Source organism: Osmerus mordax, chromosome 20 (genome assembly GCF_038355195.1).
Source record: "Osmerus mordax isolate fOsmMor3 chromosome 20, fOsmMor3.pri, whole genome shotgun sequence".
Taxonomy (NCBI): Eukaryota; Metazoa; Chordata; class Actinopteri; order Osmeriformes; family Osmeridae; genus Osmerus; species Osmerus mordax.
The window spans coordinates 4,517,662-4,541,793 of record NC_090069.1 but is presented as its reverse complement, the minus strand read 5'-3'; the positions used below and the strand labels follow the sequence as shown (position 1 = coordinate 4,541,793).

The 24,132-nt window shown below is 46.9% G+C and overlaps 4 protein-coding genes across 4 annotated transcripts in view; 1 reads left to right on the top strand and 3 right to left on the bottom strand.

Annotated features, from left to right (window-relative positions):
• mctp1b (multiple C2 domains, transmembrane 1b) overlaps positions 1 to 5,040 on the bottom strand; it is an 8,752-nt gene extending 3,712 nt beyond the window's left edge. The window contains exons 1-2 of the mRNA XM_067258711.1: positions 4,687 to 5,040; positions 540 to 700 (exon numbers count right to left, since the gene is read on the bottom strand). Of these exons, the coding sequence (XP_067114812.1) occupies positions 540 to 700; positions 4,687 to 5,040 (515 nt within the window). The remainder of the gene's footprint in view (positions 1 to 539; positions 701 to 4,686) is intronic.
• Positions 5,041 to 5,634: 594 nt separating this feature from the next.
• septin5b (septin 5b) lies at positions 5,635 to 11,258 on the bottom strand. The gene is made up of 12 exons (XM_067257900.1): positions 11,216 to 11,258; positions 11,075 to 11,088; positions 9,687 to 9,777; positions 9,489 to 9,575; positions 9,198 to 9,321; positions 8,976 to 9,110; positions 8,747 to 8,864; positions 8,481 to 8,582; positions 8,289 to 8,385; positions 7,994 to 8,129; positions 6,955 to 7,057; positions 5,635 to 6,638 (listed from the first exon to the last, which is right to left on the bottom strand). Exons 1-12 carry the CDS (start codon positions 11,256 to 11,258, stop codon positions 6,576 to 6,578), a joined length of 1,113 nt encoding a protein of 370 aa, XP_067114001.1. The 3' UTR covers positions 5,635 to 6,575.
• Positions 11,259 to 17,445: 6,187 nt separating this feature from the next.
• On the top strand, positions 17,446 to 18,978 carry cldn5b (claudin 5b). The gene has a single exon (XM_067257909.1). It carries the CDS (start codon positions 17,658 to 17,660, stop codon positions 18,303 to 18,305), a length of 648 nt encoding a protein of 215 aa, XP_067114010.1. The 5' UTR covers positions 17,446 to 17,657; the 3' UTR covers positions 18,306 to 18,978.
• Positions 18,979 to 19,663: 685 nt separating this feature from the next.
• Positions 19,664 to 24,090, bottom strand: acads (acyl-CoA dehydrogenase short chain). Its single transcript, XM_067257908.1, has 10 exons — positions 24,019 to 24,090; positions 23,079 to 23,239; positions 22,817 to 22,966; positions 22,599 to 22,710; positions 22,273 to 22,424; positions 21,700 to 21,870; positions 21,338 to 21,475; positions 21,141 to 21,236; positions 20,962 to 21,018; positions 19,664 to 20,758 (listed from the first exon to the last, which is right to left on the bottom strand). The coding sequence occupies exons 1-10, from the start codon at positions 24,044 to 24,046 to the stop codon at positions 20,606 to 20,608; spliced, it is 1,218 nt and encodes a 405-aa protein (XP_067114009.1). The 5' UTR covers positions 24,047 to 24,090; the 3' UTR covers positions 19,664 to 20,605.
• Positions 24,091 to 24,132: the final 42 nt, after the last annotated feature.

Sequence of the window (24,132 nt, the reverse complement as noted above, 5' to 3'; positions counted from 1 at the left end):
ATATATTAGTAAGAGGGTGATGCTGCACGCCTACACCCCCACCCCGCTCGCCGCCCTCCCTCTCAACAGCCCCCCCCCCCCCACACACACACACACACACACACACAAACACCCTGTCAGGAATAATGAGTGTGAGAACCAGCACCAGAGGCTTGTTCGATGGAGATAATCAATTCCGACACAAAACAAACAATGGTGCGGGGATCAGGAACAACACTTTCCCTAACCAAGATCTCAGACTCAGTTTTAGTATCGGAGGCTAGCGAAAAGTTTATTTTGTTCGGAGTTATACCACAACATTGCAAACTCGATCTAGATTCTAAATGGTGAGAACCACTGGTCATCTAGGACATTCTGAACCTCATAGATTCTATAAATATCCAGGACAAGCGAAGGACGAGCAGTCCTCGCAATCTCCACATGACGTCAACATCTCGACTCTGAAGACAGGTAGAGGGATGTGGGGGAGCCCAAGAGGCCTGGGTTGGGGGTGGGGGGGGTCAGGGGGGTCAGGGCTCACCGATAGCAGCCGTCCGCACGTCGACGCCAGGGGAGACGACTCATTCTGAGCCGCGGAGCTGAGTAACACTCGAAACGCCAGCCGGGTCTCCGCGGCCAACCCCTCCGTCATCAAGAGAGAGCGAGGGGGAGGCGGCGGGTGAGAGAGAACGGACGAAGGAGAGAGAGGCAGAGCGGCAGTCTGAAGGCACCAGGAGACCGAGACATAGGGAGAGGCAGTCAGAACGAGCGGGAGGGGGGATAGAAGGCCAGGTAAACAGCCTGAGGAGCTTAGAGGAGTGTGGAGTGGCTAAACCGAGGGGGGAGGAGCCGAACAGGTGAAGGAGGGACGCGATTGGTCGCCGCTGTAATCTCTCCAGTGGACACCTCTTTATTGACGGTTGCAAAGGCCTAAACAACCATGAACACGAACATGAAGTTAATTTTTCTGTGTTTGGAATTTCCACTGTGTTGTGGAAATGACGCGTGCGATCAGTTCTTCTCCTATTACGGACTCTCGGCTTTCACACTAACTCCGTCGCCCAGGTTGTGACAATGTTTGCAGAGTCTATGCAAATGTACCCCTGAATGGGAAAATTGTTCAGACGACTCGAACCTTTGCTTTTCCCTACTGCCCGGGTCAAAATACATCGGCATGTTGTGTGAAAAGTTGCGAGTTCAGTAAAATTATGTGAAACCTAGGTCCTGCTTCTTGGAACTTTGTAAACTTGGCCTGTGGATACGGTAAGCACCACAACCACACACACATATGCACACACACACACGCACAACAGAGATAGTCATCATTATCACAGGAAGTGCTGGTTATAACAGTGACTGTTTATGTGCTGCCTAAGCATGTACCAAATATGCTTACACACACATACACACTCATGTCCGATCTGTGCAATCTGCCTCCTCATCCACTTCACTAGAATATTATTCTCATTGGTAGACTTGATACGGTGGCCGACATGTGCAAACGCGCTGCAAATTAAGAAAACACATGCAAATAGACAAAAGCAAATTAAGAAAACATGTTCATGAATTTGACAACACATAAGCAGCATTCAGCAAACGAGTTGCAAATACACACAACACAACCAAATACATAAACGCGCTGCAAATACATAAACGCGTTGCAAAAACGAAAGCACGCAAACCAAAAACACTGCATCCAGTTTTCACAACGGAAGTTGACCAGGCCTCTAGGGGGAGCACTAAATGGAACAGCTTGATTTTCGGCCCCACGGAGCAAGAGAGAACACATGAGAAGTTTGTTTTGGAAATGGGACCAAAATCTTTACTTCGATGATGGTCCAAACTTCTCATATGCTCTCTCTCTTTCGCTCCGTGGGGCCGAAAATCAAGCTGTTCCACTTATATGGGCTCAAAACGGGGCCAAAAGTATTGCAAATGCGTATAGGACAATCCACAAATGTAAAACGTGTTCCACAAATGTAAAATGTGTTCCGCAAATGTAAAACGTGTTTCGCAAATGTAAAACATGTTCCGCAAATGTAAATTGCTTTCCACAAATTAAAGTTAAATCAACATCCACAAATGTGATTAACTGTCCACAAACAATCACATTTTGATTTGCCTTTCAGTTTTTTTCTAACTACATATTTGCAAGACATTTTCAAGGGGATTGCGTAAAATTGGTGCCATAAAGCATCATTTGCGGAACACGTTTTACATTTGCGGAACACGTTTTACATTTGTGGATTGTCCTATACGCATTTGCAATACTTTTGGCCCCGTTTTGAGCCCATACACTTAGCGCTCCCCCTAGAGGCCTGGTCAACTTCCGTTGTGAAAACTGGATGCAGCGTTTTTGGTTTGCGTGCTTTCGTTTTTGCAACGCGTTTATGTATTTGCGGCGTTTTTGGTTTGCGTGCTTTCGTTTTTGCAACGCGTTTATGTATTTGCAGCGCGTTTATGTAGTATTTGGTTGTGTTGTGTGTATTTGCAGCGCGTTTGCTGAATGCTGCGCATGTGTTGTCAAATTCATGAAGATGTTTTCTTAATTTGCTTGTGTTGTCTATTTGCATGTGTTTTCTTAATTTGCAGCGCGTTTGCACATGTCGGCCACCGTAACTTGAATATTTCACAGTACAGACTTTCATAAAAACAGTCCTGTTACATCTTTAGCATCAGGGAACTGAGGATTGAGCATGATTTTACATTAGTCCCAATGGACCTTACTTCCACACATCACTTTTTATGAGTTTATGATACTGTCATATTTCCAATAACCCATTACCTTCCTGAACCAGAGTGCTTGAACTTTAATTAAACCTGCCCCCAAAAGATCAATAGTAGTAAAAGGTGTCTCCTGAAAGCTGGGGAGTTATATATGACTAACTCCTCACAGTGATACGCAGTTTAAAAGTTAGAAACCTTCCCATGTTGCAGCTGGAGCAAATTGACTGAAGTTAACTATGTGTGAGTCTCATACTGTAACAGTTGGCTTGCCCCAGACAATATTTTTGGTAGCATTTCAGTTTTTGGGGGGAGACAGGAAATGTAGGGAGAAAGAGAGGGGATGACATGCGGTAAAGGACCTGGGCCAGATTCGAACCCAGTCTGCCGCAGTGAGGTCTCAGCCTGGTCCGGACATTAGTCCGGTGAGCCACGGAGCGAGGCTTGCATTAGACCTTTGGCTAGACTTTGACGTAGACACTTTTGGTATGCCCTAGACATGCTGATTCTTCTGAGTATGTAACCCACCTTCAAATATGGGACATTCAAGAGATTTATGGGATATTTGTTGGTTTTATAAGCAATGCAAGTGGATGGAACAAGAAAGACTGTAAAAAACAACAAACTGGAATAACAACCAATACATACAAGGGGTTTACTCTACAAACGGAGTCAGGTGGCTGAGCGGTGAGGGAATCGGGCTAGTAATCCGAAGGTTACCAGTTCGATTCCCGGTCATGCCAACTGACGTTGTGTCCTTGGGCAAGGCACTTCACCCTACTTGCCTCGGGGGAATGTCCCTGTACTTACTGTAAGTCGCTCTGGATAAGAGCGTCTGCTAAATGACTAAATGTAAATGTACAAGCACATACATCCATAGACACCACAAACGTCATGAAGTCGATTTGACTCCGTTCTAGTTAGTCAGAAGGGGTTTCAAAACCATAGAAATTGTGGCGTGCCCTTTAAAGAGAATCCCAACCACACACAAGACACATGAGAATCTAACTGGCACACACAAACATGTTTGTTGGAAAACAAGGTGCGATTGGCTAGGGAATAAGGGGGAAAGACTCGTAAACACAACACGACCCTCCCTACGGAAGCTGGGTTTGCAGACAGCCCAAGCGTGACACCGGAGAAGCGGAGTCCCTTGTTCCAAACAGTGGTGTAATTGAACTGTGCAGGTTGGAGCAGGCAGGTGGGCCCCTTGGTGTTCTCATACCAGACTGGAATGCCAGACTTTCAGTTTGCCCAGTTTTGCAGTAAAACGAGCATCGCTCTCTCCAATCTCTCTTAGATTGACATCGCACAGTACCGCTGTAGAATCGTTGCCATATCACATGCTCCACGTCTGTCCATGTATAGGCCTACATAATACATTTACAAAATCAGTGTAGGCACAAGCTTTTTTTTTTTTTTTTTTTTTTTTTTACTTTTGCGGAAAACTCCTAAAGACCTAACTGTGTGGCTGTTGTCACAAAGATTTCCCCCAAAAATGGAGACAAAATGCCTCATTCGTTACAGGATAGGAGTAGTTGAGTGTCTCCCTACCGACCACAGGGATTCTCCGTGCATCGAGTTAGGGTTAGAGTGAACTTTCAACCTGACCTCAACAGGTTGACTAACGTCCTCGGGTACGCTATTACATCAGGATTCTTACCTCTAGACCAGGGTCCATTTCAGCGCTCTTCGGACAATGTGACCAAGATTTAATATCCTGTTTCATGTTGACATATCTAAAACAAATTTTATCATCTATGCTATAAAAGATGTACCTCGACGTACCTAGATCAAAGCACCTGGTGCACCTTGTCGTAAATGACTGATTTATCGGCAACAGTAGGAAAAGAGTATTCTGATTAAAAAAACTGCATCTGTTGTGCTGAAATGCCTCCCTCGTTTCAGTCCATTTTCGCGACTTATTACATCGACATGTTTCATGAAATGCAGCCGATGAGTGCAATATTTTAAGATCCTTACCTGCAGCTGATCATCTTCTTCCAGTGCTACAGCCTGGTTCCTGGCGGCCGGTTCATCACTCAGCCGCTCCAAACACGCCGAACCAAGAGAGGAGCTCTTGTGGTGGGACTGTACCAGATAAGCCACCGTGGGCGTCTTACTCTCCATGCTGCTGATGGGTGTCTGTGCGTCGGACTGCATTCTTTCGGCGCCTGCTTGACTAATGTTGCGGCTGTAGCCGGAGCTGGGGTTCACTTTGCCGCAGAGGGGCGACTCCTCTCCGTCAAGACCCACAGGAGCGGAGCAGAGCAGGTCGGGTTGAGACAAGGAGATCACTCTGTCCAAAACATGTCTCTTTTTCTTTCTCTTAAACATCCACATCCCCCTCTCCTTTTTCTCTCCTGTCTCTCTTGAGCCAAGATTAAGGCTGAGATTAAGCCTGGTTTTAGCTTGAAATTGTTTAAACAATTTGTTTTGGTGGGACGAGCCTTCATCCTCGTTCCATTCACCTCTCTCCATTGTCCGATTTGCCTCAATAAAGAAGATAAAACACGGTGCGCTGATGCTATCGAGTGAAGAGTAAAACCTATTACACTGAAGTATCCTGTCAAACGGCACTTGAGAGTAGTTCTGCAATTGATCTTCTGTAGCTACCCCACTACTGTTTAGTCAGCAAGGTTTTGTTACGCGGAAGCATAGTGGATGACGTGCTATACAAAGACAGATGTTCCATAACAAGCCCATTCAGCTTAGTCCTATTCGAAATCATGAGATCCATGAGTTTACTGTAAAACACCAAAGGCTCCTATTAAATGCCAGACTTTGGGCATGCGCGGATTTCCAATACCTGCCTCCACCAGCCCCAGGACCGTAAAACTTTTACAAGCTTTAAAAATGCACACGTGATGTTGTACCACGACATGGAGTTAGGTGATTTCACAATCAATGAAGGACATCCAGCCTGTGATGTAAAAGTGTCACAACATTGGTTTTATTATTGATGAGCATTGTGAGTCACTGTCTGTAACCTCGACTGTGTGAACAACATGCTGACAATATTTGAATTAACAGACAAAATAACCTCACATCCATGTACAATACTCATAAGCATGCCATGCTAATGTCTGGTAGCTGGCCAATAACATATGAGATTCCATCACTGGTTTGTCTGCAACAAATTGTAAGATTATTGATTGTGGTGCAACGCTTCATAAACCAATAGTCAACCTCAGAGGCAGTCTTTGAACGTTAAAGAGACAATGCCTGTATAACTTAATTGTCATCACTTTGGCTTCTATTCTGCTGGTCAAAAAAATGACACAATTTTTGCTGACACAAATACACCCTTTTTTTTGTCTCTGTCTCTCTCACACACAACCATGTTCATCACACACACACACAGGCTAACACCATGGAATAAACAGACAAAAAGAGAATAAATTAACTATACAATAAATAAACAAGCTCACTGTGGGACTTAGTAGGTCAAATAGTGCATAGGAAGTACTCAAATCTACATGAATGACAAACCACTTTCCCTTCAGTAAATCTAACAACAACTGATGTGTAAAGGTAACAAAGTGCAATCTACAAAGATACTACAAAGCTTGGCTAAAGACTGGATCCAACAGAAAAGCTTGTTGAAAAAAAATAAAACCCCCCATAGCTGTTGACCGTGTTCTGTGCTGGATTTATCCTGTGGGTTTTTTTCTACCGAAAACAGGTGACATGCACATTATTTATTTGTTCTTAGGAAACCAAGCCTGTTATCCCAGGCCATCGGAGACAATGTCAACTCGCCGACATCCTGGTGGAGATGAATTGATACATGGCAGGTCGTGTTGCATGGGCCCTGTGGAGCTCCGCCCACGTAAACAGTGGTTGGGCGTGAGGCCGAGGAAGTGGACGCATCACAGGTCTTGCTCGTGCATTTGCTGCTGCATCTTCTGTAGCATCTGCTGCATCCTTCTCAACTACAGGGAGGAGGGAGGGAGAGAGAGGATGAGAGAGAGAATGAGAGAGGGGATGAGAGAGAGAAAGAGAATGAGAGAGAGGGGATGAGAGAGAGAGAGAGAGAGAGAGAGAATGAGAGGGAGAGAGTGAGAGAGAGGGGATGAGAGAGAGAGAATCAGAGAGAGAGAATGAGAGAGAGAGAGAGAGAGAGAGAGGGGGGGGATGAGAGAGAAAGAGAGAGGATGAGAGTGAGAGAGAAGATGAGAGAGTGGCACACCCACAGAAACCACTAAGCTGTACAGTATCAGCTTGGGGCTGGAACAGTGTTTCTCGTACCTCTTCATCCTTCATCTTGATCAGCTTCTCCGTCTCCACGTCCGGAGTAGACAGGGGCAAGATGGGGATCGGGCTCTCAACACGGTTGACAGCATTCATCTTACTGCAACACACACACACACACACACACACACACACGACAGGAGTGAGCCCAAAAGACACACACACTTAAGACCGGGTCTGCCCTGAACACAAATATTTACACACACAATACAGGACTGAGCACTAAACACCCACACACAAAAGAAGGTGAGCCTTCTACATAAAAACACACACACAGTAATCAAGCGTTTAGGAGTGGGGATAGAGACAGGTTTAGCAAGGCGGTGAGAGAGGCTAAACGACTGTAGTCAAAAGAGAGACTAAAACAACTCTGCTTCTGTCTGGAGGGCTCAGGTAGATCACCAACTACCAGCCCAGAGCCCCCCACTCCACTAACGACTCCCGCCTGGCCAACGACCTGAACGAGTTCTACTGCAGATTTAAAAGACAATGAGTAGACAAAGACAGTAACTGGCCTCTTCAACAAGGCCAAGGACTCCCACAGACATTTAACTATTATCTATTTTAAGTCCAACACCTATTGCACTACGCACAAGCCACCTCGATCTCTTTTGCACTATGCTGCCCATAATAGATATGAATGGGCACATATATAAGAAGAATATCTATATCTATATATATCTATATCTATATCTATATCTATATCTATATCTATATCTATATCTATATCTATATATCTATATATCTATATATCTATATATCTATATATAGATATATCTATATATAGATATATATATATATAGATATATATATATATAGATATATATATATAGATATATATATATATATAGATTGTTTAATTCTTAGAATTAGTTAGACTATTGTGCTTTTAATTTAAGATCCGTATATGTTTATTGTTTTCACTTTCCTGCAACAGTAAATTCAGTGTTTGTGTAAACCTACATGACGAATAAACCAGATTCTGATTCTGATCCCTAAACACACGCACGCACGCACACACACACACTGCATCTACCTGGTCATGATCTGGATGCACTGGGCTCTGTAGTTTTCATAGTGACAGTCGCAGGTGATGTCCTTCAGGTCATGCATGTGCGTTCTGATTAGCATGGTCCTCAGCTTGACAAAGTCACAGTGGGACTGGTTCTCCACTAGACAAACACACACACACACACACACAGTAGCGTAAACATTAGGATTAATCCAAAACAGAATACTGGAAACTAATATTTGGGAGATCACTGGAACCCTCTTAGAGCAGTGTGGAGCAGAACGGGGGGGGGGGGGGGGGGGGGGGGGGGTGGTCCTACCCTCCACAATGCCCCATGGGTAAAGCCTTCCTCGCACTCTCTGACCTCTGGCCTCCACCACAGTATTGCTGCCGATCACGGCAAAAGGAGTGCTCTCCTAAAACACACACACACGTTGTTTTGTTGGAGGGAGGATAGGGGAGTGATGCGACTTGGAGGTCTGTGTGACGCCCGGCTGCAGGAGGCACACACCTTCAGCTCTCTGTCTCTCTGCTTGAAGTCCTCCTCTTCATCGGACTCACAGTCGGGGAACTGGTAGACCTTGATCCCCAGCTTGTCTATCTCCTCCCTCAGCTGAACGGACAAGGAGGGAGGGGGAGGGAGGGAGGGAGGTGGAAAGGTGAAGGAGACACCTGGAGGCAGTTTACAGTCAATCTGGACGCTACGGGATCCTCGGAGAACCCCCCCCACCCCCCGACCGCGGGTTCGTCTCCGCTACTCGTCGTCTCTGGCCTTACCCGGTCTTTCAGCTTCCGGATCTCGGTGGGCGTGAGGCAGTCCGCTTTGGAGATGAGCGGGACCACGTTGACCTTGTCCTGCAGTGCCTTCATGAACTCCACGTCGACAGGACGCAGCCTGCAGACGGTCGCCAGCTCAGCGTGAGGGCGCGTGCGTGCTTTGAGCGCGCGTGCGCATCAGTGTGCGTGTGCGTCTGTGTGAGCGTGCCTGCGTGAGAGCTCGTCTTACCCATGTCCAAAGGGGGGTATAAAGTAGAGACAACAGTGGACCCGGCTATCCTGGATGTTCTTCCTGTTCAGTCCGCTCTCGTCTCTGAAGTACTGCTCAAACTGCTGATCGATGTAGTCTGTGATGGGTCTCCAGCTGCAAACATATAACCAATCAGTCGTGAAAAACCATTAAAGTATCATCGAGTTTTCTGCATTGACGGGCAATTCCACAGTCACATACCACTCAGTATTGTTGACGGCATCTCCGAAGCCAGGTGTGTCTACAATAGTTAGCTTCAGCTTGACGCCCTTCTCCTCGATATCAACGGTGTACTTAGTGATCTCCACTGTCTGGCTGATACGCTCTAGAGCAAGACACGCACACAGAAAACCCTGGTGAGAGCGTATCGCTAACCGGTCGTGAATTTGCGTATTAGCATGCTCCATATACTCTCTTTTTATTACCTGAAGCAACACTGCCTCACGTTAAAAGGGATACAACTGTGACTTCTGACAGTTATTGTTGCCTCACCCTCAGCGTTGAGCAGTTTCCTGTCCTTGTGCAAGTCCGTTAGAAACAGGCTGTTCACCAGAGTGGATTTACCAAGGCCGGACTCCCCTGAAGAACAATCGTAAACACAAGTCATTTTCTCACTATTCACAATTCAGAATACGTCCTGCTCATAAATAGTGTTTTTATTGCCTCCCCTTCACAGCTCGGCCCTCTCACCTGCAACCATGAGGGTGAAGTCAAATCCTTTCTTCACAGACTTCCTGTGCACCTGGTTGGGGAGGGTTGCGAAGCCAACGTACTCCTTCTCCTCGAGTACCCAGAGACACAGAAGCAAGTCACACACATGATAAATCGGTGCAAGGTCTCACAGACCTCACAGCTTCCCTCGGTATCGCACAGCTCCGGAAGGCTACACGGCTGCCATGTTAGTAGGGCATTCCCATAATTCCCTTCATGTTTTATTGAGGCAGCAGGCAGAGGGGTATTCTGGGAGAGGGAGCTTGCCCTGAGGATGTCCACAGAACAACCAGTGGGGGGAGGGGAGAGCTACTGCATTTAACATACTGTCGCATACAAGCTCATGGTCCACAGAGCATCCCTCCCAAGGACTTAAGACTCGTTATTCGTGTGTGTGTGTGTGTTACTTGGTCCACCTCATTGGTTTGCATTTCTTCCAGTTGAGTGCTCTCTACTGAGATCTTGGGACCAATACCAACACAAGGAGCATCCAATGTGCCTGTGAGTTATGTAGAAGTGTAAATTGTTTTGCAGGATATGAGCACAGATCAATGCGCATGTGCCTGTGTGTGTGTTTGGGGGGGGGTCGTTTTGTGTGTGGGGGGAGTGTGGCATAATCATCCATGAGTAGGCCTGCTTCAAGAAGGCACAGAGACCAGAAAGAATACTCCTTAAAATCTCCCAAACAGAGCTGAGATGGACTGGAGTTGCTATGGAGACAGCTAGGAGGATTGGGTTTGACAAATTTGTTGTTCAGACATTACGCCCACTTGCGCCATTAATTAATGGGGAACTGTCTAAACCTCTTTCCATAGACCAGTAAAGCTATGCTGGAGAGTGGCTGTAGGGGAGCCCTCTGAGATATGGTTCAAGAATGGGTGGAGAAAGGACATTCATCGACTGTAAAACTTTCGAAACATGATGACATAAATTATGAGACGAATAACTGTATATCCTCCTCACACACCTTTCATTGTATTGCAGGGGTGTTACCTGGGCCAACAAGCGCCTATGCCTGTGATCCGCGCGCAGCTTGAACATACAACCACTGGACGCGCGCACACCAGGCAACACAATAGCAACTCGGTAACTCGCAGTTGGATGAGCAGAAATTAAAACAGGCAAGAACACCATCGTAATTTGGGTCACACACCGGTTATAGGCGGATTGGAAAATGTTGCTAAATGTACGCCGTGAATCTCGTTCAATTTCTTCCAAACGAAGCCCAGCTTGTTTACTAACCACGTCTGTTCATACACAGATCATATGAAAATAAATCACACCGACAAATTAGGTTACGTTGACTGAATTCTCAAATGATCTCTCTCTTTCTTTTTTTTCATTGAACGTGCTTCATAAATGCTTACCTCTATATCATCTCCTGAGTAGTATCCGCGATGGAATGATCCAGTGAAAGATGAAGCCAAGACGGGTGCAAGAGAGAACAGTAGAATGAAGTGAAAATAATTGATTGATAATTGATTAAGTATGCTGCAAACATTCCTTACCTGATTTGAGCGTTCGGCTCTTGTACCTCGTGCTGGTCGTCATCTTGGCCGCCGGAAAACAGCTGGATTCGTTCACGTAGTTGCGCGCTCCAGTTGAATGTGTCGTACACGAGCAATTTCACATAATTTATAAATTATTGCTGTGTAAACTATAATGCATTGTAAGATATGGCCAAATGAAATTCTACGCTAACGATCTATCTTTTTTATATAATGCAGAAAAATATCAAAATAAGAGCAGATTCTGAAAATGTTGTGGAGGAGTTGGAGTGTCGTCCCTGATAGCCCCACAAGGTGGCAGCCTTATGTCACTTTAAAACAGGCGGGTTGTTTTGGACCCTAGGGTGTTTGAATCGTATAAGTTGGACATGGCACCTCGAGAAGGAATGTCTGCCTTGGCATTCTCTGTCCTATATGTTGGGTTTGCGTGTCTACACTGTGCAGCCTCAACGAAGGGCTGCTATACCATAGGAAACCTGCTGACAAGAAGGTATTTTATCTAAACCATGTCAGTCAATGTTCAGTCTGTCTTTTCCCCTTCCCGCTCCCCAGGGAACCACAGCACGTTTATCTAAAACATCAAAGCCGTCACAGTCCTCCATTAGGCCCCACTAAGCAGTGTGGTCCTGCAATGGTGATGGTGACTGGTGCTCTCACACATTCCCCCACACATCTAAATATAGATAGCCTGCTGGGAAATTAGTCTGCGTTTTGGAAGAAAATGTGTAAATTACAATAACAGTTTATTGGGAACTCTGTTAGCAAACTGCTGAGTCTCTAAACCCTTTGACGCCTCATATGGCAGCATGGTGTTCGCTGTGCCTTGGTTATTGGCAAATGTAAATGATGTATATACCTCTACAGTCGTGGAGGAACATGAAACAAGGTTCACAGACGACATTTTCTCGAGCAAACAATGGAGCCATCGCTTTGCCGACATCAACAGAGAAACGGGTCGGTCGTTTATCAGCTGTGTCCTGTGTGGCACTCATGTAGGAGTTCTGTGAGGTCCATTGTAAAGGCCCTACCTAGAGAGGAACACCGTGGCAATTACATGACATTCAAGAGCAACCAATAAAAGGAGAGAGCTACCAGATGACTGAGACAAAAAGGAAGAGTGAGTGAGAGGAAGATAGAGAGAGGGAGGGGAACGAGAGCAAGAAAGAGTGAGGGGGGGGGGGGAGGGGAGGGCACGAAAGAGAGAGAGAGAGAGTGAGCAGAGCCCACATCCTGCAGGGCTGACACATACCTGCGGAGGGGAAGGGATGGCAAGGGAACAATGATGGGAACACAGGACTAAGTCAGGGTGGCCATGACCGACTCGTTTCCTCTGCTTTCACACCAGCGTAAGTACAGGTTCTGACAATGAGTTCCCAGCTGCAATCCCCCCCCCCCCCCCCCCCCCACACACACACACACACAGGCCACCCAAACATTGGCGACCACACTCCCCCCAGGCCACAGCGACACTGTTTTCTCATGTCTCCATCATGACTTTAGCCTCATGGATATCCAGTGTTCAGCTCAGGAGGGACAACGTTCTCGACTCAAACGGACATGTCTGGGATCAACATCTTCCTTTCTACTTTCTTCTACTGGATTTCACCTGCTGACTCTTATCTTATCCAATCTAAACCTCTGCTTCACCCCTAAGGGGGGTTCCGGAACATTCTTTCAGTCGCACCAATACATTTCCAGAGCAATGCAACAATCATAATTCGTTGGTTAACGATACCACATAACCATTACACTGAACGTTTTTACCGACGTGATCAATCCAGGTCGAGTCCTCCATGATTTCCTTTCATATTCTTACAAGGCCAGCAGTTATTGTTCTCTCAGATCTGCTAATGACCAGGAGGTGGATGTGACCTCAGTGTAATGAAGGAAGCATGGACTTCAGCCAGAAGCAACAATGCTGGAGCACATGGCTCAGTTTGCTTTCACGGTCAGCGCATGACATCGACGAGCTACTAGCACGCTTTTGCTTGTCCAGTAGTACATAGCAGCAAAGAACTGGAGGTGGATCTTCTGAACTAACAAGGATATTTCACATTCCCCGAGACACAGAGTACAATCTAATTGGACTCGTTTGACTAAATGTCTTGTTTAGATGTCATGGTTTATATCACAGCATGGAGTAAGCGTGTGTGGACGTGTGTGTACGAGTGTGGGTCTGCTGGACACACTCTGACCTGAGTGTGAATTTGAGTGTGGCCTGCCTGTTGATCCCCCACACACAGAGGTGTCGCACCGGGTCACATGATGACTTCAGCCAGGAAATGAGAGAAGGCCACTGGTTGGAAGTCCACACCCACACAATGGCCCATCACATGGACTCCAGTGTGGCTCCCTATAGAGAACGCTAAATCACAGAAGGAACACCGTATTGTTCTGAACAAGCTGTTTCTCCTTTTCCCCTCCGCGAAAAAAACAATTGAGGGAGAAGACAGTGGGCGGGCAAAGCTGGAAAAACGTTATTTTTTCGAGCGCGGACTGATAGAAAGGAGAGAAGTAGCGGCGTGTTGTTCTTTTCACGACATTCGGCAAATACGAACCTTTTGCATCTTGTTTTCAGAATGGGAGTGTACAGTATGTATACTGTGGGATGTTTTATCTTGCTAAATGACAGAGAGAAAGAGACAGGCCGAGAAGTAAGAGGGCGAGAGAAAGACCGTCTTGAAGTCACTCTGTTATCTCCCTGATTGCTCTTAATGACAACAGGAAATAGTGTTGTTCCAAGGAGGAAATGGGCTGATGTAGAGATAAGGCAGAAATGGTCCCGGAAATCAAAACAAGCACATGTAAAAACAACACAAGGAGACCAGAAGAGTTATTTGACAATCAAGACTCACTAAGAGAGCTGACTCACTCAAATGTGTCCATTCAGACCAGAATAAGAAAAACTAATCCACTCTAGGATTTAGGATGACGAGATAAAGTTCGGATTTAAGTTAGGAACGGGCAGGTCCAATGTCCACCACTGTCCAGAACTGTGCCACCCGACTTTGCTTTGGCAGTTGGGCAAGGTCATCTTATCAAGATGAGTCACAACACTTGTCCAGCTGATACCATCAACAGCAAAAAACAGCCTGAAAAAAACACCTATAAATACACAGCAATGTAAACAATGTGTCCCGTCTGTCTCCAGTAAGATAAACCCTGAGGAGAGAGACAGTGTGACCCCAGCTGGCTTCACCATCATAAACACAGAGAGGCCCTGGCAGCGTCTCAATCCTGAACTGTGGCCTCCTCTCCCCTGTCCTACCCTCGGCCTACAGTACACACTCTCTGCGCTTCCACAAGCGGGACCCACACCAGCTGAGGAGGTGTGGAGGAGTCACAAGGAGAGGACAGGGGACAGAGGCCAGGGGCCGCACAGTTGGGCAGCAAGGTTGGGCAAGTTAATTGGATTAGTGAGACATCAGAAGATCCAATCAGTTAAGGCCCCTAAAACCAAAATTACCCTAAAGTGAGGGGTGACACATCACATCTCCTACAACATGACTCATCATGTCCAGCTATGGCCAGAACCCCCTCACCCTGAGTGACTGCAGCAGGCCGGTTATCACGGCACAGCATGATGACACACGAGGACATCAAACCATATTCCCTGGTAGTCTACCCACCTAATAGCCAACAGGAATATATCATGTTGTCTCCCCCAGCTCTGACAATCTTTGCGACGTCGATATGTTTACTGCGGGGTCACCTGTGGCCAGAGGTTGTGCTGACTCAGAGAAAAGAAGCCTCAGGAAGGCATCAAACACAAGAAGCGAGTGGCAGCACCATACAGTAGCTGGTGTTTCAGTATGAGAATAATAAAGAGTTGACGTGGAGAAGAAATGCGTTGGGGAGGGGGAGGGGGTTCACAGAGAACAATGGCCAGGACAGGGAAATGATAAGAGACAGGACATCCTAGCAATTCTCCTTCCTTTCAGTCCCCCCCCCCCCCCCCCCACCAACACCCCCACCCCAACCACCACCTCGCTTCACTCCTTTCAATTATGACTGAGCCACCCCTGACCGAACACACGAGAGAATCGAGGCAAAAGGACCAAAAGCAATCACAGGAAAGCTGATTTCACAGGAGCAGTTCATAGTGTTTGGGCGTTGAGGTCAAGTTAGGCAAAGACCAGGGTTAGATTCAGAGATGTACATCAACATTCAAAGCTCAGAATTGACGCTTTCATCATCAGAAATCAGAAAGGGTTTCAATCGCCATGAAAGTTTGCACAGACAAGGAATTTATCATCTCTACCGCTTGACAATATTTCCCCCCTCTCCCCTCCCTGGCCGGCAAGTTCACAGCCTTGAAAATGACATTTACATTTTGTCATTTAGCAGACGCTCTTATCCAGAGCGACTTACAGTAACTACAGGGACATTCTCCCCCGAGGCAAGTAGGGTGAAGTGCCTTGCCCAAGGACACAACGTCATGTGGCTCGGCCGGGAATCGAACTGGCGACCTTCAGATACTAGCCCACTTCCCTAACCACTCAGCCACCTGACTACCTACATGGGTGTAGCTTCCAACCCATACACCACCCTCCAGAATAGATGCCAGTCCACTGGGCTTACAAGCACCTGCCACTTGAACGCTACGTGTGTGTGTGTCGGTGGAAGCACGCTCAGTCACACATACCATGGCTGAAGAGGAAACACCTGGTCAAGACCCACCTCCCCATCCCCACCTCACACAAATCAGAGTTGAAATCTATTGACTATTGTCTCGGTGGTGTTTAGGCTCTTGGTTTAAGCGATCCAACACATTCTGTCCGATAACGATACTTTCCGAAAGGATGATGGTTGATTGTGTTTTCATTAAGAAATGTGCTTTTCGTCAGCATGTTGACAGCCGACACTTCTATAAAATACATGTTGTTACATGTCATTGAATACAACCCATCGGATAACAATCATAGCGAAAGTGAAAGGCAAAAAAAATTGCAAAAAGAGAATCGAAAACGGGATGTCCCCCCCCCCCCAGAGACCAGTACCCTGGTCTCTCTCTTCTCTGGTCTTGAGAAACAGTTTTTTCTCTCTTCATGTCTCCGTCACCATGAACGTCAAAGCCTCTCTGTTTAGCGAACAGAATTTATGAGCCATTTCCCTCCGCCCTTTTTATGTTTGCTGGACATGGCTGCATTGAAACAAGCCAGTGTGAGGGGTGGAACCCCCCCCCCCTCTGGGTACCTTCCAGCCGTTCAACCCAACGGCCCTCTAAGGAGATGGGGTCTACTGGTGGAAGAGGGATGTACTGCTTGAGACTTCCACAGGAATGCTCCCACGTGCTAATTGAGGAATTAGGAGTGGCCCAAATTATTATCAGCATGCATCACTTTTCTTTCGAGTAAACACTGTTGAGTGGCCCTCAACGTGCACACGCGCACACGCCATTCCCCTCCCTTTGGAGTACCCATCCAGCAGTTTGGTTTCACATTCGCCAAAGGGATGATTACTTTTCAAACTTAAACGTGGTCTGATCTTAGTCCTGTTAGTTTGTCTATTCAAAAATTGGATAAATGGGACAGAGTTAAAGGGACATTTCAACAACACAACCTGATTCGCTATCCGTTGCACTGCAGTTTATCCTGTGTGTGCATGTGTTTATGAGTGTGTTTGTGTGTGTGTGTGTTTGAGAGGTTTCTTATTGGCCATATAGTAACTTCATAAAACCGGCTGATGGATTGCTGTAAATCGCTTCATTATTGGGAGGTATCGAACCTTTTCGACTCTAGAGTGAAACAGAGAAAACACACCGTTATTTATCTAAATCAAATCAAATCAAATGTATTTGTATAGCCCTTTTTACACGCAAGCATGTCACAGAGGGCTTCACATATGCCCATAGAACTGCCCCTCAACCATTCTACAATCTACATTTAATAAATGTAAATAAATATTAATAAATTAATAAACTTAAATATTCCTTATATACTCCACGATAGAACTCTTTGTACCTACCACTGTGCCAAATACCTCTTTCTTACAGTTTCTTCTAGGTCACTTGTCAATTAATTCCTTCTTATTACCGCAAAAAAAAACTAGTCAGTGATTTAATCACTGCTGCTGCTCATGGCTGCCAATGTGCCGCTCTCTGCCTCTCCTCGAACTCCTCATTGGCTGAGCCAGAGACGCGCCTGGCGCTTATTGGTTCATAGTTTCAGCTTTGTTTTGACATGTGTGTGAAACTGTGGAGTCAGTCTAGTGCTCTCTGGTCTGATAAACGTGAAGTCTGATACCCAGTCGTAGCCAGTCGATTCGGTTAGTCGGCACAGTAAGTTGTGTCCGGGCGGAGACATTTGTACCTTTTTTTTATTAGACAATTATAGATCTCCCAACTATACATTTGAACTTTATATTGTAGAAGATATAGCCCTATTGATATTCTTACTAACACAAATTCGTAATCTGAAGAAGTTGACATCAAATCTAAGCCATGCTTTCGGCGTGTCTGGAGTATCTGGGCCTGGGGTTTTGCGTCGCTGGATCATTACTGGGGATGGTCGCATGTGGTCTTCCCATGTGGAAGGTGACTGCGTTCATTGAGTCAAACATTCTCGTCGCTCAGACCATCTGGGACGGTCTCTGGATGTCTTGCGTGGTGCAAAGCACAGGACAGATGCAGTGCAAGACGCACGATTCCGTTCTTGCCCTCACCCAAGACCTGCAGACGGCGCGAGCCCTCACCGTGATCTCGGCCGTGTTAGGGGCTGCCGGGCTGACAGTAACGATTGCAGGTGCCCAGTGTACCAACTGCCTCACAACCGAATCGGTAAAAGCCAAGGTTGTTAACGCTGGTGGTGTGATCTACATCATCAGTGGGCTATTTTCCCTGGCTCCTCTCTGCTGGATGGCCAACCGAATCATAGTCGACTTTTACGACCCTGCGGTGCCACCGTCCATGAAAAGAGAGATTGGAGCCTCGATCTACATCGGCTGGGCTGCAACGGCCCTGCTCCTGCTCGGGGGAACCTTGCTGTGTTGCTCCTGTCCTGAGAATGTGAGGGGCGCCTACCCCATCAAATATGCTCCCACTAAAAGCGTCACTTCCAACGGTGAATTTGATAAAAAACATTATGTGTAGGCCGATAAAGTGGACTTGTGCGCAAAGATCGGACCAAATCTCTCCGATGTGAACCAGAAAGTAATGGGTCACATTGGTATTTGTGGACATACCGAATCAACTTAAGTGTTGCCTCAACTGTGATTTTTGCATGATTTAGATTCTTCTAAATGATGTTCATTTTCCCAGTTATTATATAGACATTTTGTTTATGCCTAGTGTATAATGTTGTGACTGTCGGACGCATATGGGCCATTGTCTTGCCCAAGTGGTAAGACATGGTATGTGAACTATCTGAATGCCGTATTGTTCTTTCCAGTGTCTGGTTATTAATAGTCACGTCCGGAGAGATGTATTTTTTAGTCTGTTTCCACATAGATGATTCCTTTGTAGCGTAGCCTACTGAGACCGATGTGATTTCCTATTGTAATCCAAGGGGCTCATTTACATATGAATGCATTTGCTCTGCAGTTTTCGTGCATCAAATTATTGTTTTCTTCCACAATGTATTGTTATATATCCGTTTTTTGTAATAAACAATATTGTACAAGCGTTTTGATACTTTTTCAAGTTGTAAGTGGAACTTGATTTGTCCCCACACGCTGGGACAATAGGTTGTACAGCAGTAAAACACAAAATAATGCATGCCTAACAAAGGCACACAATCACCCCAAAGGAAAATAAAAACACAGAAAAAGCATCCTGTGAGTGTGTGTCTGTATCCTGACTAATCCTGTCTCTGACATCACTACGCAAGTAGAGCATGCAAGGCCAATTCAACAGCACACATACAATACACAGTATCATGACCAGGATCTGCAGGAAGACCAGCAAACTTGGCCTAGATGGAGGATTTGGCCCAGTGGAACACACAAACAAACTGGATCGTGTGAGAGCGCCACACATCAACAGGACGGAAGCCAGACTCCCTGATGAACCCATACACATGCATGTGTACTGTGGAAATCACAAACACCATGACCTCTGCCCCAGTAACCCAGTCTTGTACAGGGACGGGGAACACATTAGGGCTACTCCCTGATATCATCTCTGGAGGGAATACCGACAGCACCAAACTGGAGGGAGAGATGTGATGAGGATCGTGTTAACGTACACTTCAGTACAGAGCAGCCTAGATTAGCGTCTAATGAGAAACAAAGAGTTCAATGTGAGTACAAAATGTCATATGCGAGCTGGTAGCAGAATCTTGACCATTTTTTGTATGACTGCCTGGGCCATAAAATATTCATTGTTTAGCATCAAGCCCGGACTGTGCTGGGGCCTTTTTCATCCTATTAGTGCACACACAGCTACAAGACAATTACCTGCTTGTGCAGTACAGTACTCATCTCATTTACAATGACAATACAACTCACAGATTAGATCATTTGATTTTATTTTCCTTTTGCTTCATAACTAAAATATTTACATTAGCAGTTTTATTGAGGCTCAGAACAGGACTGTGTAGATCATGTCCTACAATGCGCGACACAGAGCATACAGTCTTAAATAATCAAACAGATCAAGCTGACAGTGATTACAACTCCTGCACTAACCGTTTCTTCGGATCAAACCGCAAACTTTAGGATCATAACCTGGTAGGCCTACACCATTTTGATGCAATCAAAAGTTGACCAGAAATGTTCCTAGACACCGCTGTTTGGCTACCACTTGCCTACGACATGGTAATAGATGGGCAGTCACAGCAATGCTACAGCCACCAAAAGCAGTCTGGGCGTGTACACATCTATGTAGATCCTGAACCAGTGTGCATCCATCAAGTGTCGTCTGCGCTCTGGTGACGTTTGAGGGGGAAAAGGCAGCTGAGATACATCGCTGCTCCCTTCTTGTAAGAATGGGTATTACAGCACACACAAAAAAAAACAACAGATGGTGCGAGAGACAGCTTCCAAGTCTGAGTACTTGATGTTTTCCCCAGATTCTCTGAGCAAAAGTCAGCTGTCGTCCTAATATCTAAGGAATCCGGTTCGCAGGCACGGCAAAAGATGAATGTTTGTGAGGCAGGTTAGTCTTATCACGTAAATAATGTTCTTGAGAGGGGCGTTTTATCCCAGTTACTCTTCAAATGGGGGATGAGGGAGAGCAGCAGATCTGAAACTCAAAGGCGTACTGGGTGTTGAACACAGCGGTTCCAACTGTAAAAGCCCATTGGTGTGGATAGACTGGAGGATAGCCCCGACAGTATCTCTTGACGTAGACCGTGTCAATATCTGAATGATGAAGGATTAGGACCCATGGTAAGATTGCCTGATCCTAGATCAATACGAAGGGCTACTTCCAACCAGAGCACGGCCTGAATGCTACTGCTTGTATTCCTTGAGTAGCTGTCCGGCGATGACCAGCCTCTGGATCTCACTGGTGCCCTCATAGATTTCTGTGATGCGTGCGTCCCGGTAGTGTCTTTCCGCGGGCATGTCCGTCACATAACCCATTCCTCCCAAAACTTGGATGGCCTTTTTTTTGGGATTCCACATTAAAGTTGATGGAAAGAAAAGTAAATAAATGTCGGAGAGATGCATTCAACAGATATATGGCCATAAAACAGGCATAACTAACAAACAATCTAAAAATACCGGATAGACTCAGTAGAGTGGGGTATGTTTTCGGTCTAAACATCCAATCCTTTTGGCCGAGCCAGAGGCTGGCCGTGTCTTACCTGGTGAGCGCAGAAGGTGGCAGCCTCAGACGCTGCCAGTTTGGCCATGGCTGCTTCCTGTGGGACAGGAAACAGGAAGCACGGTGAGGAAGAATCGGAGCGCTGGAGCTCTCTCGAAAAACAACGAGAGAGAGGAAGGAAAAGCGAGGGAGGGAGGGGGGAGGAGGGGGCCTGTGTACCTTCGAGTAGGGCATCTTGGCATCTCGTAGCAGCGCCGATTTCCACGTGAGCAGGCGAGCGCTCTCCAACGCCACGGCCATGTCGGCCAGCTTAAACTGCGGAACGCAAACACGCGTGCCTCGGTAAACACGAGCAGCCGAGCACCGGCAAATCATTCTCCCGGACCCAAGACCGCCTGGTGACCTGCCCCGCCTACCTGTATGGCCTGCATCTTGCCGATGGGGGCGCCGAACGCAATGCGTTTGTGGGAGTAGTCCGCGGCGCAGTCTAGGGAAGCCTGTGCAATCCCAAGGGCCTGGGAGGCTATACCGATACGCCCACTGTCCAGGGTTTGCTACGGGGGAACAGACATAAAACACCTCTCTCAATAGAAGCTTCATTGTGCGTGACTCTTACTATTCCAAATGCAGAAACAAGTCAGTTGTGTGCATATCACACGCACACAGTGCAGTGCACTGGACACAGCCACAAGAAGAGATAGTCAGGTTTGAGTGTTTTAAAGGTGAAGGGGGTGTTGTTTGCAAGCTTTTTGAAGTATAATGGCATGCTCCAACCCACCATGGCGATCTTGAACCCTGCCCCTCGGGGGCCCAGCATGTTGCCCAGTGGTATCCTGCAGTCCTCCAGGATGATGTTGGCGGTGGACGACGCCCTGATGCCCAGCTTGTCCTCCTTCTTGCCCAGGGACAGGCCCGGGTGAGGCATGGGGACCAGGAAAGCACTGATGCCCTGCAGAGAGCGGAAGCCAAGGGGGAAGGATGGATTGCTGTAAATCACATCCGCGCCTCACGTCGGGCCAATCACATCCACGCCTCACGTCGGGCCAATCACATCCACGCCTCACGTCGGGCCAATCACATCCACGCTTCACGTCGGGCCAATCACATCCACGCCTCACGTCGGGCCAATCACATCCACACCTCACGTGGCCAATCACATCCACGCTTCACGTCGGGCCAATCACATCCACGCCTCACGTCGGGCCAATCACATCCACGCCTCACGTCGGGCCAATCACATCCACGCCTCACGTCGGGCCAATCACATCCACGCCTCACGTCGGGCCAATCACATCCACGCCTCACGTCGGGCCAATCGCATCGCCTCCGAGGGCACGTGTGCGTTCCTGACCTTGTGTTTGAGTTTCTTGTCGGTCGTAGCGAAGACGACCGTGGCGGAGGCGTCCCAGCTGTTGGTGATCCAGGCCTTCGTCCCGTTCAGCACCCACTCGTCCCCGTCCTGCTGGGCCAGCGTAGACGCCGCCCCCGCATCACTGCCGTTGCCTGGGACAGAACGAGATAGCGGGTGAATTCGTGAAAAGGAGAGCGGAGGAAAGAACTAGAGTTGAGGTGAGAAGTGGATGACCTCCTGTCAGGATTTATTAACTGTGTACGTTTGTGTGTGTGTATGTGTGTGAATGTGTGTGTGTGTGTGTGTGTGTGTGTGTGTGTGTGTACCTGGTTCACTGAGGGAGAAGCAGCCAACCTTCTCTCCTGTGGTGAAGGGAGGAATCCACTCACGTTTCTGCTCCTCCGTTCCATACTTTAACACTGGGCCAATGTAGAGAGACTGGAAGGCAAACGGTTCAAATGCTTGAGGGGATACAGTGAGAGGCTCATAATATCGAACAAGGCTGTGATCATTTGGGAATTCAGCCAAGTGGGCAAACACGTACGTTGTTGACAGAAACCACCACTCCTGTACTGGCACATCCTCGACTGATCTCCTCCACGGCCAGACTGTAGGCCAGGTAGTCCATCCCAGCTCCCCCGAGTTCCTCTGGTACCTCGATGGCCATCACACCCATCTGCCCCAGCTCCCGTACCTACATGCCAAAACACAAGGGAATAAGGTTCTATGTGACTAGCATTGCACACAACAGGATCTTGAATTGACGTATCCGAGTTGTTTTGTGTTTGGCAGAGGGGTGCATGTACCTGTTTGGCAGGGTACCTGTGTTCCTTGTCTAGTTGTGCGGCAATAGGGGCTAGTTCTCGGTCTGCGTAGTCTCTACACGTCTGCCTGAGCATCTGGTGCATCTCAGGTAGCTCGGCAAGCTGTGTTAGTCCACGACAGCCACTTAGACACAGCCCCAGGGCTGGGGAAGAGACGGAAGATGAATAAAACCATGACTCATCCGTCATAACATTATTGTTCAATCACAATCTTTGGTGTTTTTGTTTTCTGTTATTTGTCATTGTCGGCATTATCGGCGCAGACCCATGAACTACACCCTTAACCTTCGCAAAGGTTACGTAAAAATATGATGGCCACTTTTTAAAAACAGAGCCTAATTGCTATGGTTGGGAAAGTGTCAAACGGGAGGACAACTTGCAGAATTGGGTGAAAGGTCGCCCTGCGAATGCGCGCTCACAACCTTTCTCCTAGTGCATGCACGCGCTCGCACTGTGAACCACCGCTTCAAATATCAATGCATGTCAAATTTAACTACTAACCCTTTCAAAATAAACTAAATGTACAGAGATAACATGTATTAAGCCCTGGAATGAGATGTTAACTGTAAATTTGGCGAGATAGCGAACAATCGTTATCTAACCTGACAATTAGCTAGCTGCTAGCAATGCTAGTCCTTACTTAACCCCATTCAAAACAACAAGCTAGCACTCGTTAGCGACATTACCATTGCAATTACACGAACGCATTCATTCAATCATGCTGGCATTAAAAGCAACCTAATTAACTACCCATCTGCTTGTTTGATAACTAGCTTAGCCAATCTTCCTGCTAGCAAGCCCTTTCAGTTGTTTTACTTTGTCAGCTGTATGACCTTTGAATTAATAAGAAGTTTAAATTAGACGTCTTATTCGAGAATGGAGGTATTTCATGTTAATCAATAGTTAAAGCGCTAATACTAACCTTTCTTTGCTTTGAAAAGTGCTGCCATTATTACTCTTCAGCTTGCTTGTGCAACTCTCGTTTGTGTGTGTGGTGGAGGCAGAAGCGTTATGTGACGTAGTCGATACGTCCTCG

Coding starts and splice junctions, on each gene's coding strand:
- septin5b (XM_067257900.1), bottom strand. CDS start 11,258: ATGACGACCAGCACGAGGTACAAGAGCCGAACGCTCAAATCAG. Junction 9,322..9,488: donor GAAACTGCTCAACGCTGAGG/GTGAGGCAACAA, acceptor GTCTTGCTCTAG/AGCGTATCAGCCAGACAGTG. Junction 8,865..8,975: donor ATACCCCCCTTTGGACATGG/GTAAGACGAGCT, acceptor GACCGTCTGCAG/GCTGCGTCCTGTCGACGTGG.
- cldn5b (XM_067257909.1), top strand. CDS start 17,658: ATGCTTTCGGCGTGTCTGGAGTATCTGGGCCTGGGGTTTTGCGTCGCT.
- acads (XM_067257908.1), bottom strand. CDS start 24,046: ATGGCAGCACTTTTCAAAGCAAAGAAAG. Junction 22,711..22,816: donor TGGTGGTTTCTGTCAACAAC/GTACGTGTTTGC, acceptor TTTGCCTTCCAG/TCTCTCTACATTGGCCCAGT. Junction 21,871..22,272: donor ACAAGAAACTCAAACACAAG/GTCAGGAACGCA, acceptor CGCTCTCTGCAG/GGCATCAGTGCTTTCCTGGT.